The 27,354-nt window shown below is 40.7% G+C and overlaps 1 protein-coding gene across 12 annotated transcripts in view; it reads left to right on the top strand.

Annotated features, from left to right (window-relative positions):
* The window catches only part of ENOX1 (ecto-NOX disulfide-thiol exchanger 1), a 597,973-nt gene that overhangs the window by 466,646 nt on the left and 103,973 nt on the right, over nt 1–27,354 (top strand). For all 12 annotated transcript variants that reach the window (XM_055244863.2, XM_055244859.2, XM_055244860.2 and 9 more), the window contains 2 exons: nt 19,296–19,402; nt 23,346–23,463. In XM_055244863.2, the coding sequence (XP_055100838.1) occupies nt 19,296–19,402; nt 23,346–23,463 (225 nt within the window). The remainder of the gene's footprint in view (nt 1–19,295; nt 19,403–23,345; nt 23,464–27,354) is intronic.

Below are 27,354 nucleotides of genomic sequence, written 5' to 3'. Positions count from 1 at the left end.
GTTCCATATGAACTTTAAAGTAGTTTTTTCCAATTCTGTGAAGAAAGTCATTGGTAGCTTGATGGGGATGGCATTGAATCTATAAATTACCTTGGGCTGTATGGCCATTTTCACGATATTGATTCTTCCAACCCATGAACATGGAATGTTCTTCCATTTGTTTGTATCCTCTTTTATTTCATTGAGCAGTGGTTGGTAGTTCTCCTTGAAGAGGTCCTTCACATCCCTTGTAAGTTGGATTCCTAGGTATTTTATTCTCTTTGAAGCAATTGTGAATGGGAGTTCACTCATGATTTGGCTCTCTGTTTGTCTGTGATTGGTGTACAAGAATGCTTGTGATTTTTGTACATTGATTTTGTATCCTGAGACTTTGCTGAAGTTGCTAATCAGCTTAAGGAGATTTTGGGCTGAGACGATGGGGTTTTCTAGATATACAATCATGTCATCTGCAAACAGGGACAATTTGACTTCCTCTTTTCCTAATTGAATACCCTTTATTTCCTTCTCCTGCCTGATTGCTCTGGCCAGAACTTCCAGCACTATGTTGAATAGGAGTGGTGAGAGAGGGCATCCCTGTCTTGTGCCAGTTTTCAAAGGGAATGCTTCCAGTTTTTGCCCATTCAGTATGATATTGGCTGTGGGTTTGTCATAGATAGCTCTTATTATTTTGAGATACGTCCCATCAATACCTAATTTATTGAGAGTTTTTAGCATGAAGGGTTGTCGAATTTTGTCAAAGGCCTTTTCTGCATCTCTTGAGATAATCATGTGGTTTTTGTCTTTGGCTCTGTTTATATGCTGGATTACATTTATTGATTTGTGTATGTTGAACCAGCCTTGCATCCCAGGGATGAAGCCCACTTGATCATGGTGTATAAGCTTTTTGATGTGCTGCTGGATTCGGTTTGCCAGTATTTTACTGAGGATTTTTGCATCAATGTTCATCAAGGATATTGGTCTGAAATTCTCTTTTTTGGTTATGTCTCTGCCAGGCTTTGGTATCAGGATGATGCTGGCTTCATAAAATGTGTTAGGGAGGATTCCCTCTTTTTCTATCGATTGGAATAGTTTCAGAAGGAATGGTACCAGTTCCTCCTTGTACCTCTGGTAGAATTTGGCTGTGAATCCATCAGGTCCTGGACTCTTTTTGGTTGGTAAGCTATTGATTATTGCCACAATTTCAGAACCTGTTATTGGTCTCTTCAGAGATTCAACTTCTTCCTGATTTAGTCTTGGGAGGCTGTATTTGTCGAGGAATTTATCCATTTCTTCTAGATTTTCTAGTTTATTTGCATAGAGGTGTTTGTAGTATTCTCTGATGGTAGATTGTATTTCTGTGGGATCGGTGGTGATATCCCCTTTTTCATTTTTTATTTCATCTATTTGATTCTTCTCTCTTTTCTTCTTTATTAATCTTGCTGGCGGTCTATCAGTTTTGTTGATCTTTTCAAAAAACCAGCTCCTGGATTCATTAATTTTTTGAAGGGTTTTTTGTGTCTCTATTTCCTTCAGTTCTGCTCTGATTTTAGTTATTTCTAGCCTTCTGCTAGCTTTTGAATGTGTTTGCTCTTGCTTTTCTAGTTCTTTTAATTGTGATGTTAGGGTGTCAATTTTGGATCTTTCCTGCTTTCTCTTGTGGGCATTTAGTGCTATAAATTTCCCTCTACACACTCCTTTGAATGTGTCCCAGAGATTCTGGTATGTTGTGTCTTCGTTCTTGTTGGTTTCAAAGAACATTTTTATTTCTGCCTTCATTTCATTATGTACCCAATAGTCATTCAGGAGCAGGTTGTTCAGTTTCCATGTAGTTGAGCGGTTTTGAGTGAGTTTCTTAATCCTGAGTTTGTGCTCACTTCTTTAGCTTCAGTTATCCTCAGACTCACCATGCATCATCTCCATTGGCCCCTCTCCCCCTGAGCCCATCAAAACCACCTTCCACCACTCGGCCTTTATACATTCTGTTCCCTCTGCCTGGGGTGCCCTTTGCCATACTCTGTGTGCTTGACTTCTTCTTATCCTGCAGGTCTTGGATCAAGAGCCACCCCTTCAGAGAGGTCTTTCTGGTCCACCCTTTTCTAGTAGATTTGCCATCACTGCAACTCTTATTTTTTTTTTTTTTTTCGAGGTGGAGTCTCACTCTGTCACCCAGGCCGGAGTACAGTGGTGCGATCTCGGCTCACTGCAACCTGTGCCTCCCAGGTTCAAATGATTCTCCTGCCTCAGCCTTCCGAGTAGCTGGGACTACAGGAGCCCACCACCACGCCCGCCTAATTTTTTGTATTTTTAGTAGAGACGGAGTTTCACCATGTTAGCCAGGGTGGTCTCGATCTCCTGACCTCGTGATCTGCCTGCCTTGGCCTCCCAAAGTGCTGGGATTACAGGTGTAAGCCACTGTGCCCAGCCCACTGAATCTTTATTAAGGTCCTTTGTAACACTTATCCAAATGAGTAGTGATTTCATGGTATGTCTGCTTTTAGTTATTATAGCAGGCATCACAAAGGAAGAGACATCAATATACATCAAGTCATCAACATATATCAAGCCTTATAACATAGAAATATGCAAGAAATATTTGGTGGATGAGTGAATGAATGAGTGAGTAAATCAGAAGACAGGCAGGAGGGAACCCTGAAACAGTGAGTTCAGAAATTTCTGGTGACCTCATTGAGTCGTTTAGCATTGATGTTAGCATCATCTGCAGGAAACAAGGTTTCAACTTGCATGCATAATGAAGCAAATAGAGAAAAAGCTCAATAGCTGTACTTTTTATTGGAAATTGCCAAACCACCAAATTCTTGGTCAGAGGCTAGGAAATATTAGGAGAGTTGGGGTGAAAGAATCATCAGAAATTTATGTTGTAGTATCGCCAGTTATAACCATCCAACAACCTCTGTATTTACCATCTGCCTGTTACTATTTGGGAGTCCCCCTTAGCCCTGTAATTTGATTCTGAGAAGTATTTCAGCAGTTGGCAGATATCAACCGAGACTATGAAAATCCTACAGTGCTGGCCGGGGTGTACACATCCCAGCAATGGAGACTCGGAGGAGCCTTCATGTGAGTCTTTGACAGCCAAGATCTTTCAAGATGACTCGAAGATGGAAGATATCTTAAATGTGAGCCTGGGCTAGAATTAAGCCTGGGAGGCAGAACCAGAAGATTGCATATCTCATTGAGCAACCGCAGAACTTTCCATTCTCTTCTGTGCGCTTTTACAAAAAGGGCTGCAAAAAGGAACCCAATCTGTGAAACTATTAGCAGTAACCTGACTAACCTGGGAGGTATGTACACATCTCCTCATCCTTTAATCCGAACGCATCTCCTTTCCTGTCCCAAGTTTCCCTCTCTCTAGTGGAGCTATGTTTGTGTCTCAACTGTACTTCCTGCTTTCCACAGCTCTGTTCAGTGTGGTAAGATGTGTTTGGTGTCAGGCCTTTGGGGATACTTGTAAAACAATAACTGCCAAAGTCCTCGGTGACTGACACTCTGCACTTTCCAAAAGCAGAACCAGTCACACCCCATTTGTCTGCATTAATATTCCTGGCAAACACCACAGGAATCACATTTTGGCTTCTTTCCTTAGAATGAGATTAGAATTGTTAAGTATGGGTATTCAGGAATTGCACCTCAGCTTTCCTTCTCCCAGGGGGTTGGAAATCTCCTGGTTATTCCATAGCAGCCCCGACTGCTCCCTTCCACATAAAGGATCTCCTTAGTGTCAGTGCCAAAAGATCTCCCCAGTGTCAGTGCTGTCCTTCATGGCATTCCGTGGTAGCCTGTTCACTAAACAGCCAAGCATGTTGGGAAATTGTTGTGAGGTGGTTTGGAAGCAGGTGTATCGGCAAACTAGCTAACTAGTGGAGCAGGCCGGGTGTCCCAAACGGAGGGCTCACTCAGCAGCTTCCAGGGAAGATCAGGTACGTTGCAGAATTCAAAGCATGGTAAAAGCATGTGGGTCCCCTTATGGATTTTGCTGGAAATAACCAATTGGTTGAATAGGACAAGGGAAACTTCAGGTGTGATCCATGAACTGGATTAGATGCACCTATCTCCTTTCTGTGCTTCTGTACTTGTTCTTGCTTTCATTTGGAAAGGACCCATAGGCTCAAATGTTTGGCCTAGATTGCTCTCCAGCCACCGTTCCTGAAGTTCAGTGCTTAACAAAAGTTTTTTTAAAAACATCACAAATCATTAATAATAACGTAAAGAAAAAGTTGTGATTTATTTAAAGGTCTCCATCAAAGTCCATCAGTTACCGTCTAGCTTTGATGGTGTTTAGTTCTGCCTATATTTATGAAAGTTCTAACCTTTTTTATATCTCTGGTCTTCACCCCAGGACCAGCTATTAGATATCAAACAGTCATTGTTTTTAGCAAAGTCTTGGCTTAAAGTGTCAGGGGGCTGTAATTAAACCCAACCCGAATTTTGGGGAGTACGGCATCCATTCACTTCTTTGTGGGGCAATTTTTCACTTCTGAACATGGATGTCCAGTTATGAAAGACGTTAGATGAGGACATCATCTATCCTGCTATGGCACCTGGGGCTTTCTCCTCCCTTCTGGGCTAGCTGGATAGACCTCATTTGCTAGATATAGAAGAAAGAGAAAAATATTTCGACACAGGTAAATCATCTTTGTCATGTCACTTTATCCCGATAGCATCCTAGTCTCATCTTTTTGTCATTTCTTAACCCGTCTATTTGCCAGAAACTTCCCCAGATTTTCCAACTAAGAGACATCGGAGTTTTGATCTTTGCTTTTTAAAAATTTATGCTTCACAGGAACTCCCCATAGGCCTGCCCACTTTCAGTTTCTCAGTTATGAACAAAGCTTGTGATTTCAAAGCTTATACAGGAGCTGTTTATAAAGTTCAGGAAGCATGGACTAACTACCACATTCAGTTATTCATATGCATGCCAAGATGATAAGTTTTGCATGCCTTTTTACAATTACAACACACACATATCTAATAAAAATTTAAACATTCCATGATATCCCTATTTTGCTACTTTCCCAACATGCTTCCTGGCAAGAGAGAAGGGAACAAACTGGAGAAAGGGCAAATGGGAAAGCCAGCAGCAGTGCAGAAGGGTTGATTAATATTAATTTAAGAATATGTGCCATACATATAATGAGCATGGATAAAAAGCAGAAATTATAGAATGTTAGAGCTAAGAGGGACCTTAAAGGGTTGGGCCAAACCCTTTCATTTTACAGAGGAGGAAACTGAGGCTCAGAAGATGTGAGAGGCATTGGTCATTTAATAGTTTATAGGCAGATTAGAACCAAGACTCTTGGCTCTTTGTACAGTTTGCTTTCTAAGTGTGTTTGTGTGTGTGTGTGTGTGTGTGTGTATAAAATGAAAATTAAGAATGTTATAAATGTAAAGGTACAGCTTATAGGTAGAGTTGAAGAGATGTGCTGACATCACACCGAGTATAAATGCTGCTATCTGGCTAGAAAATGAAGTATTTGCTTCTGGCACTACCCTCTTTCCTACCTCCACACATTTGCTTGTGCTGTTTCCCTTGGCTGAACTATTTTCCCTCCTCCAAGTGCCAAAATTCAAGCCCACTTCTATCACATTTCCTCCATGAAACCTTGTTTATCCATTATAACCCATAATCATCTCCCTTTCACCTACCTTCTGCAGCACTTGTTTTTTTTTATTATTATTATAATTTAGGTTTTAGGGTATATGTGGACAATGTGCAGGTTTGTTACATATGTATCCATGTGCCATGTTGATTTCCTGTACCCATTAACTTGTCATTTAGCATTAGGTATATCTCCTAATGCTGTCCCTCCCCCCTCCCCCCACCCCACAACAGTCCCCGGAGTGTGATGTTCCCCTTCCTGTGTCCATCAGTTCTCATTGTTCAATTCCCACCTATGAGTGAGAACATGCGGTGTTTGGTTTTTTGTCCTTGCGATAGTTTACTGAGAATGATGTTTTCCAGTTTCATCCATGTCCCTACAAAGGACACGAACTCATCATTTTTTATGGCTGCATAGTATTCCATGGTGTATATGTGCCACATTTTCTTAATCCAGTCTATCGTTGTTGGACATTTGGGTTGGTTCCAACTCTTTGCTATTGTGAATAGTGCCGCAATAAACATACGTGTGCATGTGTCTTTATAGCAGCATGATTTATAGTCCTTTGGGTATATACCCAGTAATGGGATGGCTGGGTCAAATGGTATTTCTAGTTCTAGATCCCTGAGGAATTGCCACACTGACTTCCACAATGGTTGAACTAGTTTACAGTCCCACCAACAGTGTAAAAGTGTTCCTGTTTCTCCACATCCTTTCCAGCACCTGTTGTTTCCCACTTTTTTAATGGTGGCCATTCTAACTGGTGTGAGATGGTATCTCACTGTGGTTTTGATTTGCATTTCTCTGATGGCCAGTGATGATGAGCATTTCTTCATGTGTTTTTTGGCTGCATAAATGTCTTCTTTTGAGAAGTGTCTGTTCATGTCCTTTGCCCACTTTTTGATGGGGTTGTTTGTTTTTTTCTTGTAAATTTGTTTGAGTTCATTGTAGATTCTGGATATTAGCCCTTTGTCAGGTGAGTAGGTTGCAAAAATTTTCTCCCATTCTGTAGGTTGCCTGTTCACTCTGATGGTAGTTTCTTTTGCTGTGCAGAAGCTCTTTAGTTTAATTAGATCCCTTTTGTCAATTTTGGCTTTTGTTGCCATTGCTTTTGGTGTTTTAGACATGAAGTCCTTGCCCACGCCTATGTCCTGAATGGTATTGCCTAGGTTTTCTTGTAGGATTTTAATGGTTTTAGGTCTAACATGTAAGTCTTTAATCCATCTTGAATTAATTTTTGTATAAGGTGTAAGGAAGGGATCCAGTTTCAGCTTTCTACATATGGCTAGCCAGTTTTCCCAGCACCATTTATTAAATAGGGAATCCTTTCCCCATTTCTTGTTTTTGTCAGGTTTGTCAAAGATCAGATAGTTGTAGATATGCGGCATCATTTCTGAGGGCTCTGTTCTGTTCCATTGATCTATGTCTCTGTTGTGGTACCAGTACCATGCTGTTTTGGTTACTGTAGCCTTGTAGTATAGTTTGAAGTCAGGTAGTGTGATGCCTCCAGCTTTGTTCTTTTGGCTTAGGATTGACTTGGTGATGCGGGCTCTTTTTTGGTTCCATATGAACTTTAAAGTAGTTTTTTCCAATTCTGTGAAGAAAGTCATTGGTAGCTTGATGGGGATGGCATTGAATCTATAAATTACCTTGGGCAGTATGGCCATTTTCACGATATTGATTCTTCCAACCCATGAACATGGAATGTTCTTCCATTTGTTTGTATCCTCTTTTATTTCATTGAGCAGTGGTTTGTAGTTCTCCTTGAAGAGGTCCTTCACATCCCTTGTAAGTTGGATTCCCCTGAAGCAATTGTGAATGGGAGTTCACTCATGATTTGGCTCTCTATTTGTCTGTGATTGGTGTACAAGAATGCTTGTGATTTTTGTACATTGATTTTGTATCCTGAGACTTTGCTGAAGTTGCTAATCAGCTTAAGGAGATTTTGGGCTGACACAATGGGGTTTTCTAGATATACAATCATGTCATCTGCAAACAGGGACAGTTTGACTTCCTCTTTTCCTAATTGAATACCCTTAATTTCCTTCTCCTGCCTGATTGCTCTGGCCAGAACTTCCAGCACTATGTTGAATAGGAGTGGTGAGAGAGGGCATCCCTGTCTTGTGCCAGTTTTCAAAGGGAATGCTTCCAGTTTTTGCCCATTCAGTATGATATTGGCTGTGGGTTTGTCATAGATAGCTCTTATTATTTTGAGATACGTCCCATCAATACCTAATTTATTGAGAGTTTTTAGCATGAAGGGTTGTTGAATTTTGTCAAAGGCCTTTTCTGCATCTATTGAGATAATCATGTGGTTTTTGTCTTTGGTTCTGTTTATATGCTGGATTACATTTATTGATTTGTGTATGTTGAACCAGCCTTGCATCCCAGGGATGAAGCCCACTTGATTATGGTGGATAAGCTTTTTGATGTGCAGCACTTGTTAATACTATCTACTTGAGCACTTACTTATTTTCTAATTATTTTATGTGCATCAAGTTTATTGGTTTGTTTGCTTGCTTTTGCCTCTAGCAAGATTTTAGGCTAAATAGAGACATGGACCACTTACTGTTCTCTTTTCTACCTCACTGTGCCACTTCTGGACCTGGCATAATTCTTGTAAGCACATAGAAGACCTAAGAAAAAAAATGTTGGTTATTGACCAATCACAGGTGGAAAGGAACATGGTGCTGAAAATTGGGCTAGAACCTAATATTGCAGAACACAGCCTAAGTGTTTTTTAGTAAACCATGATCTCAATTATCTTAGCTCTAATATGCCATTCTCTTTAAAGTAGAGCATACAGCATATACTTTAGTTGAGAATTTTACAGTAGGAGTATTGGAGTACTGTTACCAATATTATTTCAACCTGGAGATTGGAAAAGTTAGAACTATCATGCAACTTTGCTTTATACATTTGTGATAGGAAATGGCATCAGCCTCATCTTAGGTCTTAAAAGCTGCAAATGGTGGAAAGACTTTTGACTAGGTAGAGAGATCTGGTTCTGATCCAAGTTTGACCATTAATTAGCCTTGTGACTTTGGGAAAGTCTTTTAAGCAACTTCAGTCTCCTTTTTCTCATCTCTGTAATAAAAGGGTTTAACTAGATAATCCCTTAAGGTTCCTTTCCACCCTTAAGATTCCACAGTTCTTATATCAACCATGTGGATCCTTTATCATCTCTGGATATCTAAATACAGGTATCTTCCAGGACCCAACCATGAGGTTCAAAGCTCCTAAAGTGATCATAGAACAGGTGATCAGATATTACTCCGTGCAAATGTTCTGCCTATACCTTGCTGTGAAGGTTACTCCTCCTGGGCTACACTGTGAATTTTAAGCCACATTTCAACCCTGAGATTACGTGCATTGGATTCTGCAGGTACTGAAGATTGGTCAGAATTATTGTCAAAGACAGCTGCGCAGGGCACTGACAGTTCTCCACCGTCACCCCCTCATCTATCTTCTTGGGTAAAATTGTAAAAGCCTCAAGTGCCTGAATGAATGATTAAATTCATTCCACAAATATTTATCAAGTGTCAGGTTGTGTGCTAAGTGCTAGAGTGAAATGTGAGGGGTTTCTGATCTCTGTGTACTGTGATCCCCCTTTTAGGCAGATTGGTGTCCTCGTCCACATTTCTTCTGCCTGAAAAGCTCTTTCTAAAATCATTTACTTCTTAGGAACATCTCAGCCAAACATTTTTTATTTCCACCAAGGGAAATTTGGCTTCTATGGCCCCTGCTGTCGAAAAGGAATTTTATGAAGTGTTAAAATGTTTTCCCATGTCTGTAGCAGTCATTGCTGTAGTTCATCCATGGGAAAAAAATTCCCCATAACTGCTTTAGCAATGTGACAGGTTTTCTATTTCTCCTCAAAATTGTACTGATGGCTGTATTTGCCAATGCATTAAGTGCTGGAAACATTATTTCCATTAAAAAAAAATACCTCTTTGGTCTCAGGGAATAAATATCCAGAGAAAATAATATGTATAAAAACTTCAGCATCAAGGATGAGCACAGAATGTTCTGTTTCACAGGATGCCAAAGGTGATGGTGGGGACACTATCCCTGCCAGAACTGAAATGAGTCTTTTTTTTTTTTTTTTTTTCGTATCCTTCCTTTCAGTCTCATGGAAAATATATACACTGAGTCAAATCATTATGTTTTTTAAAAAAATCTTTAATAATACCAAAATGTAAGATAGAAATCAAGTCTTAACACTCTGGAACAATAAAGAATCGGAGTGCATATTAAGTGAAATACAGCAATTCAGGAAAGGTATAACTTCTGGAAGCTAAAGATGAAAACTCTGTCACTTTGATATGAGCCCAGGTCTAGGACTGGACTCTAGCCACTGCCCCACATCAGGCGAGGGGAATGTGTGTTGATAGCATTGGGGTACTCTGGGAAACAGTCTCTGAGCTACACTGGACAAAATCCATGTGTAAAAAAATTTTTACAAAGATTTTTTAAAACCAGGACACTTTCAAATTGAGGAAAAGTAAGGTGTCAGTAAAGTTACTTTAAAGCAGAGATGATGTGTTCTTGACTCTGCGTAACTGAAAGAGAAGTACAACTTAGTGTTTGTTTTCCAACCAAAGAAAATTTTACCTGGGGAGAATCATGAAAGAGCAGCCACAGACAAAGTGAGAGGATTTCTATTTAAGGAGAGAAACCACTTATGTGTGTAGACACCTTCTATAGCAAGGTAGAAGTATGACCTGCAAAGCCAAAAATAATTGCTATCTGTTCCTTTCCTTATAAACTTTGCTAAGCCCTGTTCTAAAGGCTCCCAGAGCCAGAAAGGAGATTCAGGATGGTCTAGCCCAGCCCCCTTTGCCTTGGGATTCAAACAGATGGACACTTTCTTCAGGTCACACAGCTAGTTAGTGTTGGAGCTAAGACGTGACTAACACAGGTTCCCCAACTCTGTCTTTCCCTCTACATGTAACCCCCAAAACAGTGTTGTATTCATAAAAACACTCCCTTGGCCCCACCTCTGTAAGTTTCCCCTGCTGAGGCTTATTCAATGACTTTTATTTCAAAAAAAGTAGGACAGACTGGATTTTAGACAAAATGAGAAGGCTGAGGGCACACACTGAGAGAAATTGGTTCCAGCCTGGTAGACACAAAAGAAGTAGGGACCTTTTTTCCAGACACTTTGATTCTTCTGCACCGTGGCTCATGTTCCTCAATATACTTTTGTAGAGCGCTAAATGCAGCTTCCTGCTCCATCACAACCTCCAATGTTTGGCTTGTTTGCATTGAAAATTCAGCCTACCTGCAAGTTTCAGCCAAGGGGTCCTTTAAGCCTTTCTTGGCCTCCCTTGGCACCCTCTGCAGCTCTCTTAAGCAATTCTCATCTTGTGATTCAATCATATATATGTTGTCTCCCCCAGGGACTCTGAGCAGCTCAAGGACCAGCTGCATATTTGGCCCTTTTTATCCCCAATGTCTAGTACAAAGTCTAGCACATTACACACCACAGAGCTCGTAAGACTTTGGCCCATCATATAATGGGTATAAATACATGATTTGAAGTTGGACAGATGTAATTTCCATTGCCAACTTCACCACTTCTAAATACATGACCTTGGACAAGTAAATATTCGTCTCAGTGAACCTCAGTTTCTTCATCAATGAAATGGGCGTTCATACTAGCACCTACCTCAGAGGGTTGTTGGAAAACTTAGGTAAGATAATGTGTTACATCAGAGGTTCTCAAACTTTAGCATGCCTTGGAATCATGCAGAGAGCTTGTTAAAGCAGAGTCTGTTGGGCCCCATCCCTAGAGTTTCTCCTTTGGTAGGTCTGGGGTCTGAGTGTTTGCCTTTCTAGTGAGTTCTCAAGTGATGCTGATGATGCTGGTCCAGGAGCCACACTTTGATAACTACTGTTTTAAATCATCAAGCATAGTGCCTGGCCCAGTAAGGGCTAAGTAATTAGAAATTGCCTATCACAGGGCTGGGCACGGTGGCTTATGCCTGTAATCCCAGCACTTTGGGAGGCCGAGGCGGACGGATCACTTGAGGTCAGGAGTTCGAGACCAGCCTGGCCAACATGGTGAAACCCCGTCTCTACTAAAAATACAAAAATTAGCCGGGTGTGGTGGTGTGCACCTGTAATACCAGCTACTCGGAAGGCTGAGGCTGGAGAATCACTTGAACCTGAGAGGCTGAGGTTGCAGTGAGCCAAGATCATGCCATTGCACTTCAGGCTGGGTGACAGTGAGACTCCGTCTCAAAAAGAAAGAAATCTCCTATTACCATTATATGATTTTCATAACCATTAAGGGAGTTAGTAGAGACCCAGAGGAGATCAGGGTTGCCATTTTGAGGGTCACAAAGAAGAAAAGATCCCCAGAAACCAGATCTCTCCTCCTGCTGCTGTGTGATGACTCTTAGCATTGAGCCAACAACTGAATACAGGGCAGGATCAATGAGTCTGGACTTGTTTCTGTTATTTGTAATGGAAACTGCAAACATACATATCACTGGTGCAGACAATTGGTCACCATGTAATTCATGCCTTCTGTCGTCTATCAGGAATGGCAAAAGCTAAATTTGATTATGCACTGTTGGCAAAGGGTAAGAGAAACAAACTGAAAAACACTTCAGGGACATAGAGTGTAACTTGCCAGTACCTTTCAAAATTAAAAATTCAGGTGCTCTTTTATCTAGCCTTTCTACTGCTAGGAATTTTTTATAAAGATATTTATGTAAGGATTTCCGAAGATATGTTGGAAGATGTTTATAGCAGCCTTATTGATAACATACATATGAATAGATTTCCAAGATATATTAAGTGAAAAAAGCAAGGTACAGAATAGCGCATATAATATTAGCTCCTTTGTGTAAGTAAAAAAGGTTTCTCATAGAAAAGTACACACTGTTTGTACTATATGCATAACCTTATTTTCTGGATGGATGTGGTAGGATCTGTTAATAGTGGTTACTGGTTACCTTTAAAAAGAGAAGTTGGTAGAGTTGTCAAGATGGGAAGGTAGACTTTTTTTTATATCGTCCCTTTTTTCTTCTGTACATACATTACTTTCATTTAGTCAGTAGGGGTAATCTAGGCAGGAGATTTATTGGATTTAAAAAGCTTAATAAATGCTATATATTTTGAGGAACTATTAGATTTATAATCTCATGGATTGCTTTACTTTCTAAAATTTTTAAATATATGCATTAATAAAGTGCTCTACAATTCTCTGGAGTATACTTGGAGTGATGCAAATCTTTAAAAGTCACTATATGCCTAATATCTTTCTGTTTTATTTGAACAATTTGATCATTTCTTGCTTGCTTGAAATTTGCCTAAAACATCCTGTTTTTTTATATACTGTGATCAGTAGGTTTCTCTTTATTCTATTCAAATTCTATTCCCTAAAACAGAGGTCCCCAGCCCCTGGGCCAGTACTGTCCATGGCCTGTTAGGAACTGGGCCGCACAGCAGGAAGTGAGCACCAGGTGAGTGAGCATTGCCACCTGAGCTCTGCCTCCTGTTAGATCAGCAGTGGCATTAGATTCACACAGGAGTGTGAACCCTATTGTGAACTGTGCATGCAGGGGATCTAGGCTGCATGCTCCCTATGAGAATCTAACTAATGATGATCTGAGGTGGAACAGTTTCATCCCCAAACCATCCCCAATCCCCTGTCCATGGAAAAACTGTCTTCCACAAAACCATTTCCTGGTGCCAAAAATGTTAGGGATGCTGCCCTAAAAGAAACAAATATCTGGCCTCATCTAGCCAGGAAGTTCAGAAATATGATGTCTGCTGTTGGTGTTTTGGCCTCGGTTTTAAGAGGGCTGTAATGGACTCACAATGTCATGTGAGGCTTTTTTTACATATCTTAAGACAAAACCCCAGAATGCCCTTTTCCTCCTCAATTTGAAATTCCGGTCCATGCCTCCTTAAAGTATGGGTTTGACCGTATTCATTCTCTGTTTCCTGGGCTTTCTGCCAGGCTGACTGCCATCTCCTTCATGCTCAAGACCCAGAACCCGAGTGACTGTGCAGGAGTCTGTCTGGGAATCTCTTTTATAGCAGCAGCTTCCTCTTATGTGCTGTCCAACACTTACCGCTGCTCCCTTGGACTTTGTCTTGTTCCTCTGGGTATCCTGAGAGCTGGAATCACTTACTGCATTCCCTCCATTATAATTCTTCAGTCTAGAGCCAAGGCTCACCGATTCCAGCACTACATCTAAAGCCTTACACTTTTCTTCTGTCCCTTCTCCCCTAGCTATTGGTATTTTAAAACAACAAAAACAAGCTGGGGTGGGAGAGGTCAACTATTTCATTTGTGTCATATGCCTTTGAAAATCTCTCATGGGCTATTCATAGAGGATTTGGGAAAATGTTATCCCTTAAAGAAAGAAAAATGTCCTCTGTACCCTGCAGAGTTGAGGCTCTAACATGAGCCCAGATGGCATTAAAAAACAAAACTAAGCTTGGAAGATTTGTTTGAGGTGCTTTATTTAGGCAAGCCTACTGCCTTTAAGGACTTAATCAGTTTCTCCAGATATTTGGAACACTAACTGGATTAAGGCTCTTTGACCGCTATTTAGCTGGAACAAGGAATATAAGAGGTGTGGGGCCTGTGAGAAAGAAGGCAGTCGGCAAGACATGAAGGGAAAAGGGCTGTGTTCCTGTTCTCTGGAGGACTCTAACCTTTCTCTTTCATCTCCCATGCATTCCTGCCCAAAGCTCAAAATTCAGGAGTCTTGTGCAGCCCAGAAATCTGAGCTTTTGCACCCAGTGGCTGCTTTTTCCCAGGGAGCTTGCTTCAGTGTGGTCTGTTCCTGGATAAATGGATGTCCTGTTCTGAGCTTTCCTTCCCTGAGAAGGCTAAAGACCAGTGCTTCTCATGACAGTCTGTAAAGTTCTCTATCAGTAAGAAGTGTGTTCTAAACTCAGCAAATGTCCAGACATTTTGGGGTGGGGAAAAGTGCAAAAGAAGTTGTTAAATTAATCTTATGGGTTTTTTTAAAACTGGAAGAATATATACATATATGTGTGTAATGTGTGTATGATAGGTGAGTGTATGTATCTCCACACATACATATGTGTAAGCTAATGAATAGCCACTAGTGAGGGTTTGCAGCTGTATGGAGTGATTAGCAACTTCATCAAGGCTCTGTTTATCCTGCCCTTAGGGTCACTTACAGCTGCTAGGTATGCTAGGGGCTCTACTGTGATATCTAAAACTGGCATTCGGGCATACTTCTGAAGAATTTGTCATTTTTAATTTTCTTATGATCCTCAAATAACCTAATTTAGGCAAAACAATTAAAACATAGAATTGGGGGGAAAGATTTGCAAAGTGTGAGGGGTAAATTTAAATTTTCTGATGGAGAGTTCTTTCAGTTGCTAATAGAAGATTTCGGAAAATGTTATCCCTCAAAGAAAAAAAATTTCCTTTACCTGCAAAACTTTTGAGCATACTTTCTTGAGTAAGTAAGTGGCAATCAAACAGAATCTATGCTTTTTATCTGATACAGGATTGTGTGGGGCCTCTGGCCACTACTCTGTAGACCACTGAGGTGGTGAAGGCATTGGGTAGGGAGTGGGTCTCAATTTGTTCTGCCCGCAGCACTTCTATAAGCTACTTGTTTTGAACAAATGCCAATGCCATCTTGTTTGCTGGTTATATCTTTCTCTGAGAAGCAAAGTTTTGAAGAGCCTGTTCAGATAGTAACTTCTTAACAGGTTTTATCGTATATAGATAGAGTAAGTAGTATGAATTATACCAGAGAGGTAGTCAGTGGTCATTTAATTCATGGACTTCCTCTCTGGTGTTTCCTGCTATAAGCAATGAATAGTGTATTTACATCAATACCAGTAGTCATCCTGATTCATGAGCTTAAAAATATGCTGTCTTTGAATGACATTCATTAGGGCATACTCTTAGAGGTGCTTTTTCCCTAATGATAACGAATTAATGCTGATCAAAGCACTCCTCCAGAGTCCTTTTTTGTGTGTGCCCAAGAACTTTCATTTGCAAGACAAATGGCTGGTTCAGGGACAGTGTGTGCAGCAATGAGAGAAGTAAAACTGGGCCATGTGAATACTGTGAGAGTGGTTTCCAAACCTGAGTTACACAGTTATTGGGGTTTTGTTGGATTTTGTTTTGTTTTGTTTTTGTTTTGCTTTTTGATTGGTATAGGGAAAAAAAGTGTCTAGGTTCATAAGTATAAAATTAAATCCCACTTAGTTTTACATCTAATTAATTACCCTATTGAAAAAGAATACAAGAAATTGAGAATGGCCCAGAAAATGTTGGCCATATCTCTTTGAATTCTGACTTCTTTCTGAACCCCTAATCCATATTTCAGCTCCATTTGGATGGTCTTCAGGCATCTCAAACTCAATATGTCCGAAAGCAAATTCATTATCTTCTTTCTCAGCCCTCCACCGGTGCTTGTTCTCATAGTTTGGGATGTACTTCCCAGCTCCAGTCATCGTGGTACCTCCCACCCCTCTTCCTCCTCCCATGTAGCAAGTCAGCTGCCTCCTCCTATCAAGTCTCCCTGTCAAATGACTGCCTGTGCCACACTCCATGCCACAGCCTCTGCCTTAATTCATTCCTTTGTAATTTCTCCCAAGCCAATGCTACAATATAAAGTTCCCAATCAGAGATAGCATACATGGTCCCTCTTGATTCATACCTAACACTAGCCCCAGCCCCAGCCCCACAGCTACTTTCACTCATCCTCCCACAACTCTATACCAGCCTTTGAACAGGCCACTCCTGCCTTCTCTGCCAAGCAAGCATTGCTTCACTATTTAAGACTTGGCAGAAATGTTGCCCTATTTGTGGAATGTTTTCTAATGCCACCTATCTACTTAGTTACTCTCTTCTCTTTTCTGTGTCTTTAAAGCTGTCATCTGCACCTCTCTTGCACAGGATAATTATCTGCTTGTCTTTCTTTCTCTTCTGAGACTATGATTGCATCAAGGACAAGACTGGGCCTTGATCATATATTTCTAGCAATTAATCAAGTTCCTGGTAGCTAACAGGAATCCAGATGTTTGTTGAATGAATGAATGAACTGAACTTATGCCCTGGGATATGGTAATAACGTGTTCTAAGTAACCGAGGCACTTAGCCACAAACAGGAAATATCTAATAGCACATGGCTTGAGTAGATATTAGGGGATCTCCTTTTACCCCTAAACCTGTGCACTATTGGGCCATTGGGTCCTTCTTCTTAGTTCTTTCTTTTCTATACTCCTCCAGGTGCATTACTAGTCTTCCTTACCTTCATTCTCTCTGGCCCCTTACATGTTTTTATGAACAGATATACTTTTCTTTTTTTTTTTTTTTTTTTTTTTTTTTTTTTTTTTTTTTTCTTTTGAGACAGAGTCTCGCTCTGTCACCCAGGCTGGAGTGCAGTGGCGCGATCTCTGCTCACTGCAAGCTCCGCCTCCCGGGTTCACGCCATTCTCCTGCCTCAGCCTCTCCGAGTAGCTGGGACTACAGGCGCCCGCCACCACGCCCGGCTAATTTTTTGTATTTTTAGTAGAGACGGGGTTTCACCGTGTTAGCCAGGATGGACTTGATCTCCTGACCTCGTGATCCGCCCGCCTCGGCCTCCCAAAGTGCTGGGATTACAAGCGTGAGCCACCGCGCCTGGCCAGATATACTTTTCTTTTGTGTTTCATTTTTATTAACAGCCTTCTCTGACTGATGTCAGAATTTTCACTATTACCACCCAAACACTCAGTCTCAACCCATATTGTCCTTTCCCCTTAGGACTGGTGTCAGGACATCATAGTTCTTCCTTTTCTAAATGATGTCAAAGAGCTGTGTTATTATAAGCAACGAAGCCCATTACTCTTTAATAACCTCCTGATCACCACCCCTGCCAGCCTAGATTTGGGGCTGACTGTTCTGTGTTGCCCCTACAGAAGGCAGCTGGAATTCCCAATGATCCCAGCCTGTGTACAGACAAAACATGCAGAAAGCCCCGGCGATCCACCGGAACAGGTTCTCTCCTCTGCCGGCTGTGCTGCAGGACAGCCAACCAGAGCACTAAGGATCAGTGGTCAGCTGGCGGCCAGCACTTAGAGCAGCCCCAGGTGATTAGTCTGGAGTTTAGTTCTTCCAGCTGAGGTCGAGGAGGGAAGCCACATGTGCCCAAGGAGAGTATGAGTCAAACTGAAGGCCAATCCTCCTGTTAAAATTGAGTCAAATAAATTCATCATGTGACATGATGACAGGTTTTGCTAAATAAGGAGATTTGGGGTTGGGATCCTCCTGAAGTGGAAAATAGTAAAAATATTAATAGCAAAAAGACAAAAGCCCTCTGTGAAAATCAGCCATAGATTGAGAAGTAGTTGTTCATCAGCATAGAAAAGTATTCACGATATTGTAAGTGAATGGAATCTGCTTTTTTCCTTCTGCTCCATCCTGCATTTATTTTGTGTGCTAATTTTAAAAATTATGGCACCAAGTGTTGTTCTTCTGTGGGGATTACTCTATTGCTCTTTGACATTCTTTGGACACCAGAAGATTTGGAAGAGCTTTGATGTCCTTTTTTATAATAGAGCCTTGGGAATCACTTTGAAAGATTTATGTTGATAGGGTGTTAGAATCCTTGAGAAGCTAATTTTAACTGTGCCTTCTTAACTAAAAATTTAGAAGTTCAGGTTTAATCATATGATTAATTCAGTGCTTTAATTTCCTTAATCTCATGCTTACTGTATCAATAACTGTTTAAGCAAGATTAAGTCTACTATTAGTTGGCCCCACCCGTAATACCCGCTACTAAGAGCCCATGCCTTTGTCTGTGTAGTTTTGTTCATAACCCCTCAACATTTACCAGTCCAGTAGCCCCAGGCCTGGAAGCAGCAGAAGTACTAAATTAAGTCAAGATGATAGAGTTAGAATTTCAAGTGGTTTGGGAGCCAGAGGGCGGGGAGCCTTGTGAAAGCGATAATGGAATGTGATCATGAGGAGCTATGGAGGGCGCCATATGGTGGTTGAAATAAGACCTGCATGCCAGTGCCGCTGGTTGGGTGAGCTTTGGTCTGTCTTGAGGTAGAGGCTATGGTTCCTGTTCCCTGCCAGAGGGCTGGAGGGCTGGCTGCAGTCAGTGCAACAGGGGGAGAAAAAGGAGCCAAGGAGGAAAAATGACCCCCTGAGATTGAGGGGAGATATGGCACGGCTATTCATTGTCCCAACTTGGAACTTGGACAGGATAATGTCTTGAGAGGACTGTGACTGAGTCCTTGAGATAGAGACCAAAAGAGAAAATGATGTATGTTTGGCTCTTCCTCATTCAGCCACTTCTCCCTGGCTTCACTTCTCTGCACCCAACCCTGGCATTACTTTGTCTGTATATCTGGATGCCAACACCAGTGTCTATATATCTATAGATCTAGGTATATAGATAGACCAAATCACGTATTGAAACAACAGCTAAAGAATGCTTGGAAGTAGATGCCCATGCCCTTCTCCCAGTCATACTTAGAATTTGTTTTAACCTAAAGTTATGGAGACAGACTTGAAGGGAGACATCCCCAACCTTGCTAAAATGTAAGTACGAAAGGCACAAATTGGATGGATATTGATGATGTTGTTTCTATTGTGACATCATCCATAGACTCCTAGTGTCTTTGCTTTGCTTCCCTATAGTGATCACAACATAAATTACTTGTCTTGTTTGACTTCCTTGTTCACCAAAGTTGAGCAGATTGTGGCCGTTTTCAACGCTTCTACCAGACAAAAAGCTTGGGACCATTTCTCGAAAGCCCAGCGCAAGAACATAGACATTTGGCGAAAGCATTCTGAGGTTGGTGATTTTATTATTACTTTTTAACCACCATCACACAGCTGGATTGGCAGAGAATAGCATGGCTGCGGCCATGATGGTTTCTGTTACAGTGGGCGGTCCGCCTGCCATTGTCTGATGTCACTGTCAGCTCCAAATGCAGCTGAGATTTGTTCCTTGTCCAGAAAAGCAGCTGACTTAACACTTAGGGAACAGTGTTTTTCTCCCCTGCAATGGGAGAAAATACTTTTTCCCATTCATAGTAAAGATTTCAGAAATAAACCAAGACACTTTCCCTAGCAAATTATTTTGAAGAAAAATGGAACTTACAATAAAAAACTGGCTTTTAAATACAGAGGGTTTTTGTTGGCTTTTTTTTTAGTGTTCTATGTGATGATGACAGTTTGCTCTTTGGACAAGTATGCCTTTCCATCCATATTTTCTCATCATGAGCAACATCTTAGTCCCCTATGCTAGCCATTAAGTCCTATTACACTTCTCTCCAGAGCCAGTGTTGTAAGGGGAGTGAATATCTAGGCCAACTGGGTCCACCCATCAGCAACCATGCATGTGTGAAGTGAGTACCTACCCCCAAGAGAACAGTCTAGAATTTGACCTCCTTGCCACTTAGAAGGACCAAAATGTGTCATTAGTCGTTGGTCGTCCAGCTGTTATTTTTAACTCCACAGAGTAGTGTACGCTTTGAACCTGTAATTTAAAAGTAAGTATACTGTCTTTGCTTCTTTTTTTTAATGAAAGAATGTTTTTCATTTGGATGCCTCTCCATCTCTAGCATGTTAATATTAAAGTTCTCTAAATGATATTCCCCTCTTTCAAAATCCTAAACTTATGGAAGGTAAGGTTTATTTATTTAATGATTTTGACTCACACTTGTAAAATAAGTATTTTATATAGAGTTTGAGGAATCACAAAGTACTATGATATCAATCATTTGGGTAGCATTTTAAGTGCCCATTAACTAATGCTAAATTACAGTTGAATACCAATAGCACTAGATGTAACATCCACATGAATACCAAATGAATTCTTCATTATCACTGTTATTATGGTGAATACTGAATGACTTCACAATAATGTGACACTTAAAATGCTAGTGCAATTTATTGTTAAGAAGGACATTTTTTATTTTGTTCACTAATGCCTACAGTGGTTGGTGACTGATACAGTTCTGTTTTTCTGTTCAGGATTATGAGTAAGGAAGAGGTGGGATTTCTCTTTAATTTTTCAGGGGCCAGAAAAGTGAAGGGTGCCTACCTGATGTTCTCCCTGACTCTGACTTAAGACCCAGGTCAAGGTTGATTTTCAAGATTTAAAAAAAAAGAGTCCTCTGTTTGTGATGCAATATACAAACTGAGGGTTATGAAAACACAAATTGGAGTCCATAAACTATGATTCAGATTTGGGAATGATCAGTCTGTGAATTGTTTATTTCTTCACATAAGAACCAAACATGATTAAAAGGAATGTTGACAGAAAGGCTGGTGGCCTGCTACCGAATAAACCTGAGCATAAAAAGGCCCTCATTAGAATGTGAGTGTCAGCAAATGTCACATATGGATCTGAATCACGCTGCCTGCCATGTCTGCCTCAACTTCTCACCTTCGCTTAACCCTGCCTCCTCCGCGTGGGTGCGGTGGGGAGCAGGATGTGTGAAGGCTTCCATGCAGGTCTAAGGAAGCCTGCTTGCTTTGTTTGGTACTAGGAGACAGAAATGATGCTCCAGAAGGACAGACGGAGTGCAGCTGTCAAAGGTGCTCCTGCAAAGGGTCCCTGTGCCTTCCTGCTACTTTCCCCACCTCTTTTGATATACATTAGGCCACAGAATTCTAAATTAGCTGTGATTTTCTCTTGCATGTCGCTTAATTGATTAAATACCAGTTGGTAATTTAACATTGTGGATGATTTCTCAGTTGTGTATAAGCTTGATAATTGGCTTCATTTTTTCCCCACATTCCCATGTACAGCATCTGTTAATTATCTGCAACACCTCTACAGATTTAGTAGAGTGTACTAGTGATTTAATGCTGAACCAGAGGCACCCTGTGGAAACACCTTCAGCTTTTTTTCCTCAATTTTTTTTTCTTTTCCACCACCCTTTCCCGCAAGAACAACTACCATATGACAGTTTGTCATTAATCGCAGGGACTAAACAACAGGCCGTTTCAGCCTCATTTATTCTTTCCACCTGACTTTTCCTTGTTTCAAGTGTTTTCAAGCCACCTCATTGGGAATTGGGCTCTTTGTAAGTAGAAAAATTAGCTGTCCACAGCCTAAAAATTTCCCCACTAATCACATGTGACACCCGCCTCCAATGCCTGATGGTGTTATTTAAGATGGAATTGGCACCTCTTTCTTCTGGATGGCATAATCAAATAAGGAGGCCTTGTCTGCCTTCCCTCTGGCCTCTCAGGGCTGCCTGTGATTGGTGCCCCTGCACCCCACCTCGGACCTTGTCTCTCTGCTTTCTCCCTTCCCTGTCCTTTGCAAGGGTGATTCCCAGGGTACAGAGTTGACCATTCAGATGCTGTTAGCAATACATACTTTCCTCTCCATCATACTGTAGTTAAAATCTGTGAGCTAAGGGGAGAAAAGAATTGAGAAAACCCGTAACACGGAGTGATATATGCATGCCCATCAAATGGGCACTGGAACCATGTTTAAAGTCATGCCCCTAATATATTAGTTGTAGTAATTTAGTTTTATTGTTACTCATATGTTTATTGATCATAACATGAAATTATTTTGACTCTTTGATTTTTATGTAGAGACTTTACAGAGGGAAAAAGAATAATGGAGATTTTCCCCTGTTTTAAGTATTTCTGAAGATAGTACATGTAAGAGAACAGAAGGAATAAGGAAGGATTCACAAATATGTAATATACAGCTTGATACAAAATAATAATATGAATACTTAGCATAAGTGATTACAATGTTCTGATTTTAGGCACAGTAGTAAGAAATTTCCTGTGTAATTCTTTACTCTTTACAATGAGTTTTCACATATGCGACTGCATCCAAACGGCCTTGTATTATTATTCCTCACTTGTGAGTGAATAGACAAAGTCTCAAAAAAATAACTTGATTGTAGTCACTCCCCTAATAAGTGGAGAAAGTAAGATATGATCTTAAGATCTGTGGCTCTAAATTATGTGATGCTAAAGCAACCATTGCAATAAAAACAATAACCCCAACATGACCATGTGCAATACAAAAGAAAAGGCATCTGTTTGTGTTTTGTTCGCTAACATCTTACTAATTTTAAATTTTGGATGTCTGAATGGTGTGTGTGTGTGCTTATGTGTGTATGTGACCACACATGGGCACATACATGTAGGGGCACTGTGTTTGCGTGAGAAATAATAATGTCCAGCATTATCAACTGAGCAAACCAAGTGTCTGGCATGATGCTAAGTATTGTACATGCATTAACTCATTTCATCCTCAAAACTATCTTTAATCATAATATTCCAGTGAGCCATTTAGGTTAATAGAGATGAAGAATCCTTCCTAATGTCACACTGTGTGGGTCAGTGGTTGAACAGTCCATTTTAAAATTCCACTGTTCATGTTCTTAACCATAATTTCTAAGTCCTTACTGTACATGTGCCAGCCATGTAACAGGTATTTCTATGTAATCTTTGCAGCCCTATTAGGTGGATGTTATTATCCCCTTTGTACAAATGAGGAAATGGAGACCCAAGAGAGATTAAATTATTTGCTAAAGAGCCCTAGTCATGGGTGAGCAGGGATTAATCTAAGCCTGACCTCGGTCTGCCCTCTACCCCACTCCCCTCAGAACCTCCTTTAGGTTAGGTGAGGCTATATTTGGGAGATAAAAGCTTTGGATTCTGAATGTTAATATGCCAGTCATATATACCCAAAGACCACTGGGGAAAGCCATATGTGTCTGTGACTCTGACATTTGTGTATCCTCTACTTGCAGGAGCTCCGGAATGCTCAAAGTGAGCAGCTCATGGGCATCCGCCGCGAAGAAGAAATGGAAATGTCTGATGATGAGAACTGTGACAGCCCTACAAAAAAAATGAGAGTCGATGAATCAGGTAATGGATAAAATTTGGTTTTAGTCAGTGTACTTCTTACATGGGAATTGTTTCATCCCTGAAGAAGCTTTCTAGCTTCTGAGCCAAGATGCTGGAGAATTAGACTTCTTTTCCCATAAATCTTCTTTCACCTAACCTGTAATTAAAAGGCTGGCCCCATTTGGTACCAAGCTAGGGGTATCACTTCTTAGGCTGTAAAAAGAAGAGAAGCTTAGAGAGAACCTTGCTTTGTGTGTTCTGTCTAATGGGAGCTGCCGATTTAAAAACGCTCTCATTGAATTATATATAAATTCATTGGTATTGTAAAAACAGGCAAGGGAAAAGCTCATTCAAAACATGAGACACCAAGGGAAACTGCTTGTCTGATTGGAAGGGTATTGTCTGAAGGACCTAGGAAGAACCATAATTGCCATCATTCCCAAAAAAGAAAATTACAGAGATGGTATAGATTTGATCTGTCTCCTCATGTGTACAAGTGAATAAAACACACACCTGTTAGAGACTTTTTAACAGAAAGATTGCAGGTGACCAGGAATTGAGGATCTTTGCTAATTTATTAAGAAGCCAAAATCAAGATTCTAAAAGGATCAGGTCACCAAGACTGCAAAGTGGTCAGGATGCTCTGTTTCTCCAGGGCTGTAGAAGAGAATGTCAGGGGTGCGAGTGATGATCATAAGAAAAAACTCCCACCTACAGGCATATAGAGAAAGGGCTTTAATTTCCTTAAAGCTGTGGTTCTCAAAAGTGTGGTTCTCAGTCCAGTAGCAGCAGCATCATCTAGGAACTTATTAGAAATGTAAGTTAGCAGGCCCCACCCAAGACCTACTGAATCAAAAACATCTAGTGGCTACAGGGGTGTGGGGAAGTGAAATCCAGCAATCTGTGATTTAAGCCCTATAGGAAATTCTGATGCATGCCAAAGTTTGAGAACCACTGCCTTAGAAACTTTCCCTTTCACCCTCAAATTCATTCATTTTAATCTTTCAGAAGCTTAACATACAAGTAGGCACCATGCCACTATTTTCTGAAGCCATATATCCCTTGTCTGAAAAATGAACCCAGCACTTATGTGTCAATGATGTAGGTCTCCTGCTAAGCCCAGATCAGATTCCTCAGGACTGCTTTACTCTTGGGTTTGTTTATTTGAGGAGACCACCTTCCTCACAGGATTTCTATTCTACAAACCCTCACATAGCAAAAGAAGGGAGCAAGGATTTGTGTGAATTTCTTAAGTTCAACAAGATCTTCAAATAAAGAAATAAACTTTTTTTTGTCAAAAGTGCTTTCATCCTTTGTGAAGCTTCTGGATGAGAGGCAAGTTGACATGAAACTTGGATTCTTAATATCCTGACAAGGTAGGTGTAGGAGAAAAGAATTGCGTCAGTCAGAAATTCTCATTTGAATGTGTGGCTTTTTGTTTTGTCTTGCTGATGTTTCTTTTTAAATAACTTGTCAATTTCCCAAGTAAGAATTGTGTATAATTTCATAGTCTGCTTAGGATAGGACCAGAATAATGATGACTCTGAATAGTATGCTCACTGAGGAGGTCTTGCGGCATGTACATGCTTGTAGGATCGGGCCCCGGCCTCTGCTGCAGAAGCATCAACGGAGATGTGATCCCCCGACACCTCTCTCGGTTTATTCCCCAGGCATCTGATGAGAGCGTGAAGTAGAGCCTGAACTTTAAAAAAAAACTTTCACCAGTCTTGTTACTTGGTCAGCAGAATTAATGAGCAAAGTGCAGGGCATGTTGTGTACCAGGTTCTGAGGGAAGAGATGAAAGAACCGGAGTTCAAATGCCAGGCCCCGAGGAGTTCAAAGTCTTTTCGTGCTTTTCAAAATGAGATGGACCAGAGAACGTGGCATGTGGTTTCTGAAGAAAGCACAGGACTGATTAAAGGGAAAGGAAGGCAACTAACCTTTTTTATTCCACGGGGCCCTGAAGATCTGGCCCAAAGGCAGGCAGTTGTTTTTCTTTCAGCCCTGTATATTTGGGGACACAGCCTGACAGCAAGAATTCCCATCTGGTCTTTTGTTCAAACCTCAGACAAATCCCTGCTAACTGTTGCTTGAAGCGAGAGGATGGAGGCCGTAGCCCAAGGGAAACACCTTCCAGCGGTATCTTCTTAGGTGACACATCCCTTGTTTTTAGGTACATGTTTGCATCTGCCAGTCACCTACATAGGAGCAGTCCTCTCAAAATGTAGCACTCTAATTCACTAACAGGGGAGTTGCCAGTGCTGAAATGGAAGTGAAATTCTCCATCCTTTAAGGAATCCCCCGCCAATTTCCTATCTGTTAAAACAGTGGGATTTTGCTTCAGACCTCCGGGGTAGTAGCTGACCCAGGAATTCTTGGAAATTCCAGAAGAGAATATCCTTCAGTTGTCACTTGCCTGTGCCAGGAGGAGGTGCTGAGGCTGCACCCACTGCAGGGTGCTCTGTCTCTGGTCCCCCAGGGCCAGCTTTGCTTGTCGTCTCCATACTAAGACAAAAAGCACCCTGTAATGGGTTTTATTTTGAGGGGCAGGGAGGAGATGGAAAGAATTGACTTGTTTGGTTTTTAGGAAAGGCACAATTTATTGTGTAAGGACTTATATGATACCTTGGGTTTACTTTTTAAAAAATAATCAAAATGTTTCAATATATCTCTGCTTTTTGGTTATGAAGAATATTTCATTGTACTTTTCTTTTTACCATATATAATAATTTGCAATATATCTTTGGCTATAATTCTGCAGTACCTACAGTAGAATTCTGGGTGGGGTGTTCACTCTTCTTCATCAGTTGAATCTTAAAGGGGAAAAGGAGTTCACTGGAGCAAAACTAAGAGGCTGATAAAAATGAAAATGAATTTTGTTAATAAATTTGAAAATAATGACAGATTTATTGAGGCATTCATTCAAGAAGATCGGCATCCTGCTCTGAAGCCTGTGAAGATAATTTTTGATAAAAATTCAAATTTATTGTTGCTTAGTCTGCCTCCTACTGAAATGAAGCCAGACTTTAAAATCCAGATCTGTTCTTCCTTTTTCTCTTTCTCTCTCTCTTCCTCCATCCCTCTCTCTACCTTTCACCTTCTCCCTTACCCTTTTCCATTCCCTTCCTCCCTCTCTCCCTCCAGGTTGACTCTGTGGGGCGGGAGAGTGTTCACAAGAAATAAAAAGGAGAAAGGAAAGAGGAAGGCTATCCTAGATTGTAAGGCCTCAGATGGCAAACCGACACGTTTTAGTATTGTGAGAGTTAATGAGTCAATGCATGTAAGGCACTTCTGACTTTACTTACAGTGTTGAGCATCTAGTAAGTACTCAATAAATGTTAACTCTGCTTGTTATCTTAGTCATCCTCCAACACCTGGCCCTGGGCCTTTCCCCAATTACATAATCAATAAAAGTCTGTGGACTTCAATTCATATTCCCCTTCTTCTGATCTTAATGTTTTTGATGCCTTTGTCCCAGAAGTTGATAGGAGGATGATAACCCTGAGAACATTTGCTCTAATTAAATTGAAATGGCAAATATTAAAGAGGCATGTTCAAACAAAATGTTCAGAACTTTATGCATACAAAATTCAGTGTCACATGGCGAACAGGCCATGGCCCATAGAGCTGTAACCCAGCATTGTTTTGATTATCTACATTTTGTATGTTCAAGGTGCTATGGACCCAGGGGCACAGAGTTAGTTAGATACAGGGTACCCAGTTCTCTAGGGTATAAGACTCATTTGAAAAAAGTGTTTTAAGTTAAAAATATTAGGGATGTCCTTAAGCTGGTAAATTAAATTTATCATAAACCAAAATGATCACTACATAGTGTATATACCTCACCCAATATTTGATGAGTGTACTTTGAACACAAATTTTAGAAGAGTGAAACTAAAAAGTCTCTTTCTC

This window comes from Symphalangus syndactylus, chromosome 15 (genome assembly GCF_028878055.3).
Source record: "Symphalangus syndactylus isolate Jambi chromosome 15, NHGRI_mSymSyn1-v2.1_pri, whole genome shotgun sequence".
Lineage (NCBI taxonomy): Eukaryota > Metazoa > Chordata > Mammalia > Primates > Hylobatidae > Symphalangus > Symphalangus syndactylus.
This window is presented reverse-complemented; position numbering and strand designations above follow the sequence as displayed.